General features: G+C 41.1%; 1 protein-coding gene across 3 annotated transcripts in view; it reads right to left on the bottom strand.

The window, feature by feature from the left end:
- rad23ab (RAD23 homolog A, nucleotide excision repair protein b) overlaps positions 1-9,267 on the bottom strand; it is an 18,694-nt gene extending 9,427 nt beyond the window's left edge. For 2 of the 3 annotated variants that reach the window (XM_023428858.2, XM_023428860.2), the window contains exons 1-7: positions 9,081-9,267; positions 7,183-7,264; positions 6,471-6,550; positions 3,816-4,282; positions 3,348-3,394; positions 2,032-2,159; positions 1,835-1,952 (exon numbers count right to left, since the gene is read on the bottom strand). In XM_023428858.2, the coding sequence (XP_023284626.1) occupies positions 1,835-1,952; positions 2,032-2,159; positions 3,348-3,394; positions 3,816-4,282; positions 6,471-6,550; positions 7,183-7,264; positions 9,081-9,149 (991 nt within the window). In that variant the 5' untranslated portion in view covers positions 9,150-9,267. The remainder of the gene's footprint in view (positions 1-1,834; positions 1,953-2,031; positions 2,160-3,347; positions 3,395-3,815; positions 4,283-6,470; positions 6,551-7,182; positions 7,265-9,080) is intronic. The other variant, XM_023428861.2, reaches the window with a different exon arrangement.
- Between the last annotated feature and the right edge of the window lie 1,891 nt (positions 9,268-11,158).

The following is an 11,158-nucleotide window of genomic DNA, read 5'->3' as shown; positions in this document are numbered from 1 at the left end:
AATTTTGTAGAAAAAAGGTGGGTTTCTAAAGAAAATTCCAATGCATTCCTAATGCATTATTTATTCCCAGTTTTTTGGGAATAACTTTGGGAAAAATTGGAATTTTAACACCAAAAGTCATAGCCCCCCTCTCGGGATCAAGACGCACGTTTTGATGTATATATTACCGGGGTTTTCTCAAAGCTGCGGGACGAGTTACACGCCGAAATTTGGCGGAATAATAATAAACCCGAAAGAGGCACTCCTCTCAGCTATACTAGCTGTAGAGGAGTGCCTCGGAGCTGAGCACCCGTGGCACTAATTAATCCATCAATAAATACTTCAGATTTAAAAATTGATTTACAAAAACAGCATAAAACTCTCAATAAACATTTCTAAATTCATGAAATCCAGGTCTGTATTCCCATATTTAAAATGCAGTTTCAAATAGTTTTTCAAATTCCATTATTTATTCATGAATTATTAAATGTATTTATAAATATAAATATTTATAAAATGTTCAGTGGCTGAGCCTGTCTGAACAGGTTCAGCAGCTGGGGCTGGGGCAGAGGCTGGAGCAGCAGCTGAGGCCACAGCTGGAGCTGTGTCTGGGGCTTCGTTCGAGTCCAGAGCTGCTTCTGCTGCTGCTGCTTCAACAGAATCCGACGGGGGGTTTTCTGGGACTGAGGAAGGGGATTGAGACGGAGGCACTGACTGTGGGGCTGGCGTGGGTGCAGACACTGTATTTATAAAATCATTTATAAATTCTTTTTACAATTCCTATTTTTATTGTCTATTAAAATATGAAATTAAGGAAATTATTTTTTACTTCCCCTGTGACATCCTTGGTCCTTCATATGTAACAGCCAGAGCCAATCCCAAAATCTAGATAAATATTGTCAGTTCAAGGCACAGATTGTATAAAGCTCTCCTGTGATGTCATTGTTAGTGCTTTATTTTTTTCATCCTCCTCTTTAAAACATGTTTTACTTTCACTAATTTCTTTTCAGAATGAGATGTAGAAGCAGTGACATCATGTCAGGGACAGAAAACATTTCACCTTCTGCAGCTGTCTGACCCTTACTGACATGTTAGCAACCATATGTTTTCCATTAAGTCATATTTAGTGAATCGTACTTGAAAATTCCCATAAGTTGTTATTCAAATCAAACCATATGTTTTCCAACCAGCATTACTATACTGTAACTGTCTCATTCTAAACATACAGGAGTATAATGTCCATATTGTCCATCAAATAGTTCCAGGTACTGAGGAACTAAAAGTCAAGTTAGTGTTTCCACCACACAGTAAGAACAAACATTCATGTTGTGGTTTGCTGTTCAGCTGTTACATGATGACAACTGAGCAAAGTCCATCTACCGATGAAGACTGTGAGATGTGGTTGAAAGGTCCAGAAAAAGCTAGTAAGTGGATATTTGTAAGATTATTAATAATGTCTATGCCTCCTTCTAGAAAGTGTTGTTTAGTTTGTAATCAAAGCTCTGCACAGTTTATAGCAGCAGGTTTATGTTTGAGCAGTGAGTCACATTGAGCTCAGCAGACTCCACCCCAACAGTTCCTGAGTGATGTCCAGGTCCTGCCCCCCAGAGCAGGCAGGAACCTGTCTGGGTTAGACTTAAGTTCCCCGGGTGGAAACGCAGGTGAGGAAAACAAGCAACCATACCACATGACAATCAGACAAACTAAGTGCTGAAGAACACTACACTCGCCACACTGGCTCTCAGACCTGGGGTCCCCAGGAGTGCACACACACGCATGCAGGCACGCACAAACGCCCACACAAACACACACACACACACACACTCACACTGAAGTAATAAATGTGCGCTCTTACTGTTAGGGGCTGCTGGGGGCTGCTGTGGTTGTTGTGTAGCAGGGGGGGGGGGGTTAGATGGAGCACTGTGTCGAACTGGCTCTTGTGGTGGCAGATCACTGGCCTCTGCTGGAATACCCTGCAGCACATAAACAGTTACAACACAGCCAGTAATACAGAGACAGGTGGGGCAGCGACTAAAGCTGGTTAATCCTCACCATGAGCAGATACTCCACAGCTCGGTCTGGGTTGTTGTAACTGGCTCTAAGTGCAGCAACCACCGGCTCCCGCTCATAACCCATAGACATGATCTCCGATACCAGGTTCTCGTAGGCCGGACCCGTCACTGTGGAGACAGCAGGACAGGTAGCACAGTCACTACAGGGCTTATTTTTGCTTTATCTGATAGAGAAGTAGAAAGAGACAGGAAAGAAGGAGAGAGATGGGATGACATACACCAGACCGCTGCAGGAAGAACTCAGCCTTACTAAGTGGTACACGTTCTACAGGCTGAGCTACCAGGGACGTCCATCCTCTGGGATATTTTGATACAAAACAGTTCATTTGAACTGGGGATAACGTTGGCCAGTGGAAAGAACACTTTGAGAAACTCCTGACCCAAACCAACATGTCCTGAAGAAGGGGCAGAGTCTGAAGACTCGGGGGAAGCCTCACCCACGCTAAGGTAGTCAAGGTGCCAGGAGTGGACAAGATTTGCTCTGAGATGCTGAAGGCTCTGGACATAATCGGGCTATCTCAGTCTGCCAGTCCTACAGCCTGTTTCATGAAAATGGTCTAAGCGGCGGCACAGTAAAATATTTACATATGGAGTTTGCATGTTCTCCCTGTGCCGGCGTGGGTTCTCTCCAGGTACACCGGCTTCCCCCCACAGTCCAAAGACATGCACATTAGTTAATTGGCCACTCTAAAGTGCCAATGGGTGTGGATATATGTCAGTCCTGTGATGGACTTGACCTGTCCAGGGTTTACCCCTGATGTAAGCTGGGACTTGCTCCAGCCCCCCCTGCGACCCTATAAGGATAGGCAGTGCAGCTAATGGATGCATCTCCCGCTGAAACCCCCTGTCCAACTGTGGAATGGCAGCTGCTGCTGCATTTCAGACCTCTCGGTCATGAGGACCCAAGTTCAATTGTGCTTCTTTATCCCTATTTGGACAATTCATCATGTTGACTCTACAAAGATGCATAAAAGACACAGAGTTGTTGGGGAGAGATCAGGGAGGCAGTGAGGAGGGGGAGGAGACTATGACTATGAGCAGGCTTTTCATTCAGTGTGGCCACTCATTACAGGTCTTAACAAATGGCTGAATGACACGCCATACAAACTACTTCATTTGATTCATACTGACGCCTTTACCATCAAAGAAAAGTGCTCTCACTGAAATAGCAAATAGTTGTGGTTCCAGCAAGCTGACTGCTCTGGTTCTGGACATTGATGCAAACTCTATCAACCAGGAACGAAGGGTTAAAACGAAAAAGAAGAAAGCAAAATATACCAGTATGTTGGTACATACCTAGTATTGATGCTGCTTCTTCGAGGAGACCCAGTTCATCAACAAGGCTGAGAGAAATTAACAGAGAGAAAGATGCTGATGTTTAACAGGTATAATGCTGAGCGTGTTCGCCATGTTCACTTAATTTACTATGTTAGCATGCTAACCTTAGCTAAACACAAAGCGAGGCTGATGATGTTAGTTTTGGAGGCATTCAGTCATAAGCCAACATACTGGACAAATTAAAGGTTTGACCTGATGATGAAGCTCTGATCATCAAAGTTCATCCAAAATCAATCACCAATGCTTGAACACAATGAAACAAAAGCTCTTCCAACGCTTGTTACTTGAACTGGACAGTTCTTCTCAGCTACATGCTCACAGTTTGAGCTGACCTCACTAACCCAGATTTCCTAACTCATTTAAACTAGATTTTTGGAGAGACCAGATCATGAATTAAACTCTCATTAAACACAGGTTTCATCCAACCTGGAGGCAGAAGAGTGGACTGGTGCTGTGGCAGATGGTTGACTCTCAGGGTCTTCCGTTGGCTTCTCTTCTGGCTGGGTAGCAAGGGTGGGGCTGTCTGCAGTGGCTGAGCCTGTCTGAACAGGTTCAGCAGCTGGGGCTGGGGCAGAGGCTGGAGCAGCAGCTGAGGCCACAGCTGGAGCTGTGTCTGGGGCTTCGTTCGAGTCCAGAGCTGCTTCTGCTGCTGCTGCTTCAACAGAATCCGACGGGGGGTTTTCTGGGACTGAGGAAGGGGATTGAGATGGAGGCACTGACTGTGGGGCTGGCGTGGGTGCAGACACCGTGTGTGTTGGCGTCGAGGGCGCAGGTGCTGGGCCAGAGGCCGGTGCTGTAGCTGAGGCTGAGGCTGGTGCTGAGGCTGTTGCTGAGGCTGAAGCTGTTTGGGGGGTCGACTGAGGGGCTGAATGTGGAGGAGGGGCTGGTTTAGGCTGAAAAGACATTCGAGAATTGATCATTAGTGGTGTGGATATTCTGACCAAACAGGAGGCAGCACTAGACCAGACTGTTAATATTATACTTCAGCTAAAACAGTGACAGCAACATTCTGACACTGAAAACGAAACCTGATCTCAAAAAGGAAACCACGGCATTGAAAAGTTGCAATTGTACAGACGTAAATATTGGACCTGAAAAAGGTTCCACTGAAAAACAGCGTTAAAAAACTACAAACTTATCTCATTTCATTTTGATATTTTTTGTGTTATATGATGTTTTTCAATGTCAATCTTCGTTTTTTTTCTTTATGTCTGTCTTTTTTCAGTTACAGTTATTTTTTACGCTGTCACTACTTTTTCAGTGTCACTGGTTTTCAGCTTCAACTTTCTGTCACCGCTTTGGTGTAGAGAGGGGGGACTTGAGGGGAAGCAAGGAGCACTTGATTTATTTACACTCAGACGCCTGACAGATATGCATACCTAGGCAATGGCTTACACAAGTTCACCTGCAGGTAAGTCTGCCTCTCTCTATCGCTGTTTTCTTCAGATGGGACCCATTTAACAGACATAACGTTCTTTTGGCAGAGGTCTACTGGAGCAAACGCTAACTTTAGCTGATACAGTCCTATGTGAAGAATACAGCGGCAGAAAGAAGCAGACCTTCCTGCAGTTCTGGAGACCCAGGTGAACTGGTGTAAGTCTTCTTATAGAGCTGCTTCAGTCAGACATGTTCTCAGCATGTGTGGTGTGAGCAGCTCTGCCCTCAATCCAGAAGGAGGATTTCTGTAGTATATTTACTCTGATGTTTAGGGTCATTGTCCTGCTGCATCAGCAGCTTCTCCTGAGCTTCAGCAGGTGGACGGACACCCTGACTTGGATAAACCTGGGAATTCATCTTCCTTAGTTTCATCAAACAAATTCCCAGCAGTGTTGTGGAGTGTCAACGTGCTCTGCTCCACTTTGCTCCACTCTGCTCTGTGCGCCATGATTCAAGTGTGATTAACCAGCTCCAACGATTCCTTTAAGCCTTCAGCTGTGACTCTGAGCTTTTTTGTTACTGATCATCCGTGCTGAGCTGCTGCAGTCTCAGCTGGACGTCACTTCACTAAATCATCTCCTACAGACAGTTTGTGTGACTATGGACAGATGAAGATCTGAATTCTGTAACACTTTCAGCTTCATGCTCATCAACTCTTCATCCTCAGTCTCTGAGATCTTTGTTGTGAGGCCTGGTTCACATCAGCTGATGTTTCTCTAAATGTCTGAGTGTTGCTTATAAGCCAAAGTGTCTCTGTTCCAAACCTCCAATCTGCTTTCATTGAATCTGGTCTGTGCCAAAAGTGATCAGACACAGAGAAGAAAGACGAGGAAGAGGAACAACTTCACTGATTGTAAAACTGAGGTAAAAATCTGCATCAATTTACTTTAGTACAGTCACTCTGATGTAAAGTCCTGTTTTACTGAACTTCATTTATTTGGACTACAGAGTCTTAATGAGGTTCCAGAGGCTCTAACACTGTGATCAGTCAATATTCAAATAGTATCAAACAGTTACAGAATGACTCACAATAAATAATCAGGACATTAAACATGCTGAAGGGAACATTGAACACAGCTAGTTTCCAGCTACACTGTGATTGTTTGAATGATGTTTTCAATATGAACAAGAACGACCCAATGATATGTGTTTTAATAGTTAAAGTTAAAATAGATTGCATTTGTTCATACCTGTAACTTGGATTAACCTCTGACCACATTTGACAACAAATTTATAAATAACCTGTTAGTAGCTGCTTCAGCCATGAGCCTGGACCAAACACCTCAACATTTCACCTGTACTTACTGTCAATACTCACCACCCTGCTGCTCTGGGTTTCTCTTTTTAACAGTTCTAATTCACTTTTTTTTTTCAATCACTTGTACTTTTCATTTTTTTGCAACTGTTGTTAAACTACTGTCATATAAACTCTATTGTTCTGGTAAATGTTTCAAATTAAAAGCCTACCAGGGATGAGTTACCACTGTCAGTAGCTGAACACAACCACAAACGGAAGAGTAGAAGTGATTGAAATCATTAGTGGATAATAACAGTATTTCTGTTAAAAATAAAAGCTCAGGGCAGCTGTGCGGTGAGTGAGTATGACATAACTGTCTAACAAAAACAATCTGAGGAGACACTGACCTTGGTAACCATGACCACCACAAAGTTTTTCTCATCGATTTTGTACTCTTTCAGCGGGGTGTCATCGTTTAAGATTTTGCCTGTGACATTCAAGCAGAAACAGTAAATGAGAAAAGATTCATGACACGAAGAAGCTGTGATGGTTTTAAACAAGGGAAAGTATCAAACATCAGACACATCAGAGTTATTATCCTGTGCAGCAGTTTCTAGTACTGTGAACGTTTGATCTCTGAACATTTTATATCTGAACTTTATTTATGCCGATGTAACTTTTTAAAGTTCTGTAATACACACTCTGCACTTTGACAGCAGATGTGACACATTCTCCTGTCCATGAAGTTAAATACATGGACTGATAATAAGCCCAGTCATATTACAACTTCTTCTGATGACCTCATTGACTCATATGCATTATGAATTTTCTTGCTGCTGCTTCAGTGAGGATCCTCAATGTGGCTTTAAGTAAGCATCAACGTATGAAGTATGATTTTTTATTTTTTAAATAATCAATGGGGGCCACGATGTGGAGTGCTGCTTTGTGGCTTCATACCAAAGAAAAAACAGCTCCTCTGTTTAAAATCAACTGACATGTTTAATTTATATTTGAAGTAACTTTGACTCATGCTTAGGTTAGTTTCACAACTGAGTTACCTGGTGTGAATTATAATCATCACCTGCCAGTTATACAAAGAAGCTGAAGAGTCTGTCTCACCTGCATAGATGAGTTTTTGTCCTGCAGCAGGAAATGCATCTTTTCCTCTGTCCTCCTCTATTTTCTCCTTCAGGGTTTTCACCTGACAAACATCAACACATCAAACATTGATGTAAGTGGGAGACCTTCTGAAAGTGAAACAACTCCAGATGTGACACTGTATCACTGAAAATTACACAATCACAGAGGGGTAGTGTAAGGTCTGTTGTTTTTGTAAATAAGTCCTACCGTCAGATGTTATGGGAATGTGTTACTGTGCAAAGACTGATGTTCTCCAGAGAATAAGCACTGTGACAAAAAGCTGCACTCAGCCATATCTGGTCAAATCAACAGTGTAATAACAAGCTGACTATAGCAAAATGTGGATATTCTGTAAATGGAGAGATAACGTCACTCTGACCATTTATGACTGGTTAACAGCACGGCCCTGAAAATGCTTAACTTGTAATTTAAAACCCGTTCTCACCATCCATGTTCTAAGACAATGATTTTTGTGAGCTCAATTGTTATTAGTAGTCTGAGTACTTTAGACTAGTTGTTGTGGTGTAATTTGTTCATACAGTTTCCTTTGTTGTTTGCAGCTGAATGTGACTCACTGTTTTTACTGATTTTTTTGTTTGTGTAAAAAAGTTTAAAAGTTTAGTTTTGTTTATTTATTGATTTGATCAATGCAATTTTAAAAAGTTTCAAAACAAAGCATGAAACTAATGTGTTGCACAAAGAGTTTATAGCTGTTGCTAATTCCTGACTCCTGTCCCTAGTTGGGCTTTTACATGTGTAATGTAAAAAAAGACGACAAGAAGCTACAAATTGTCAAATTACAACAATTAACTGTAGACAACTAGAAATGAGTAAAGCTCTGGTTAGCTTTGAGCAGCACTTAACCTTTTTTGTAAAGGAATATATATCTAGAGTTGAGTAAATGTTTTGAGCAGTATAGAGTGCAAGACGGTGCAAACAGGTAAACTACAGTGAAAATGAACAATGGACCAAACGAGCAGAGACAGAAACTAACTGTAACTGTGATGTATACATGTAGATTATGCCATGAAAAAGATGCAATGAAGACAGTATCATCAGTTTGTTTTGTTTTTAACAGAAAATGTACTGCAGTTTAATTCTACTTATTATGATGTGTATGTGGCGCCAATCAATGACTGTTACAGTCATTATGGTCACACAGGAAACATTATGAGTTAAATACACCTAATATAAATGACTATGTATTGCAGAAAGCTCCAAAAGGCTTGGGGTTTTTTATTAATAGCGATTTAGTGATCAGTCTTCCCATTACTACATAAACAGGCAAGATTTTTTAAAATATTGCATCGTCATTCATGGTGTAACATTGAAACAAGTCAAACACCATCAAGCTAAATTAAGGTACAGACACTTCTGGTCAGGGGTTTTCAGAATAAGACCTTCTTAATGCGCATACATAGTGTAGTCCTGAGGAAAACAGGCAGTGGAGTACAGACAATAACCTCCACTGTATTATTTGTATTACATTTAGCTAGTCAAACGCCTGACGCCAAAGTGTTATTAAAGTGTGAAATGCTTGTAATTGAATTAAAGATGTTAGGCTTTTACTTTAAAGGATAACTTGCTTAGTTCCGGTCTTGCTCGAGCTAGCTGTAGCAACATTACCCCACATGAACTCAGTTACTGTGAGATCCTGCTAAATTACTAACTTGTTTGACTGCACATTTGTCACACTGACCAAACTTTACTTTCTAAATAACCAAAAAAAAACTATAGAATGTCCTTTACAGAGTGGAGCAGCCCGCACCGCCGCCATGTCTGAACGTTAGCTAATATTCCCGAATGCTACAGCCTATATGGCAGCCCTCCCTCCCGGCCTGAGCGTGTTTACTTCAGCCCCGTTAACTTCTACTCACCGTCAATTCTGGGTCTATTTCTATTTTGAACGTCTGTTGTTGGAGGGTCTTTAGTGTTATCGTCAGCATCTTGCGACGCGGTGTCAGAGGCAGCTGGGGTCAAGATTCGGTGGAGTTGGGGCAATTTCTCGACTGAAGCCGCTCTTTTTGCTCAATATCTATTTAACTGGGTCCAAATGCATGTGTGACTCAGCTGTCTCAGTGCTGCGGAGCGGGTTGAGCACGGACGCCATCTACTGCTGGAGGTGAGGTACAGCACAGTGCCGCCTTCAGGTGGTGTCGGAAATAAGCCAGAGTCCGAGAGCCCAGGTAAATGAGACAATAAAATGGTGTCTACATATAATTTGTACATATATATTATTGAAAAAATTTGTAAGTACTTGCTATTGGCATTTTGCATTTTTTATGTCTCATCTCTTCATCTCCCGGTTCAGCTTCATCTGACCCTGCATCTTCTTTCATCCTAAATGATGTGATGACCCAGACAAAGCATTCATACTATGTAAGAAAAAAAAAGTTCCACATACTTTATAACTCACAGAGGTGATTCTAGAGTTGGTTGGGGCCCTAAGCAAAAAATTGCCAGGGGGCTCCTCCAATCAGCGCTCATCACCATTATGGTAATAATCTGACACCTACGAAAAATGTACAAAATCTAAACAATTTTTATTGTAAATGTTCACATTTGTCAAATTTAAAAAAAAAATAAAAAAAAAAGAATAAAAACATGACAAAATCCTCTTAATTTTCTAAATTTACACATGAAGAACAATAAAACCCCAAGAAACTAAATAATTCAACATTGTCACATTGTAAATAACCGACATTATAAGGCCAGTGATCATCAACAAATACAGCACTGATTCTAAAAATGCTGCCACTATTGCTCTCTACTGACGAAGAGCTGGTGTTCACATTGGTAGAATGTAGTAAGTTGGCACAATATTAATATATAGAACAATAAAACATTGCAAATAACTTCAAATAAAAAAATAATGGTAGTGTATGCCATCATGCTACGTTAGCTTATGAAATGTGGCTAGCTGCTGTTGATCACTAATATTCTCTGTGAAGATATTTAAGTTGTGAAAGTGTCACCTGTCTTATGGTTCTGTAGGCTCCTGGTTGATCTGACACCACTGTAGCAGATTATCTGGTTCAAACCTAAACCGGGACTTTTAATGACTGTAATGAACATGGATTTTGGCACTATGATCCATTTGTGCTTAGCAGAGCACACAAGAGGCACTGGAGGAAAGAACAGTGTCCAAGTCCTCTTCATGTTTCTACATCATGAATGAATGAGTTCAAAGATACTTGTCTCATTTTCATACCAATATCACATGGAGGTACTCCTCCTTCTGATACTGTTGTTTGGGCTTGATACTCAACTGTGGTCACACTCCACAGAAGTGAGGCTTCACTGTAAAACACTTTTTAAGTACTGACCTAAATGTGTGTGTAGCATCATGTATCATAAAGTGTCAGTATTAGAAAGCTGTTATCAAATGCTTGTGCACTAATGCTGTGATGAGACATTTCCTGATATCAGTCACAAACCTTTAAACTATGGAGGCTACTTTAATTCATTCTTCTTTAACACTGATGGACTCAACAGTTTGACACATTTTCTGAAATGAAAAACAAGATGTTTAAGTCAATGGAGAACTGTAGAAAGTTGACGCTTACAAACCCATATACAGTATAAACTATATCCATATCTAAACTATTTTATTCCGCCGTACTGGTGACATCAGTAACAATATCTCAGTAATGCCTTGAAAGAACTTATTCAAATTTGGCACAAACCTTCACTTGGACTCAAGGATGAATGGATTAGATTTTGGTGGTCAAAGGTCAAGATCACAGTGACCTCACAAAACACGGTTTTGGCCTTTTGAACACAATATCTCCGTAACACCTTGAAGTAATTTCTTCAAATGTCATAAAACACATTACCAGGACTGAAGAACGAACGGATATGATTTTGGTGGTCAAAGGTCAAGGTCGGTGTGACCTCACAAAAAACTTTTTAGCCATTACATAAGACTTCACAGCAATTATGACAACATTTCACA

The sequence above is a fragment of the Seriola lalandi genome, unplaced genomic scaffold (genome assembly GCF_002814215.2).
Source record: "Seriola lalandi dorsalis isolate HSWRI2012SDOR001 ecotype SW California unplaced genomic scaffold, Sedor1 jcf7180002054885, whole genome shotgun sequence".
NCBI lineage: Eukaryota > Metazoa > Chordata > Actinopteri > Carangiformes > Carangidae > Seriola > Seriola lalandi.
The sequence above is the reverse complement of the archived record's forward strand: the minus strand, read 5'-3'. Positions and strand labels throughout refer to the sequence as shown.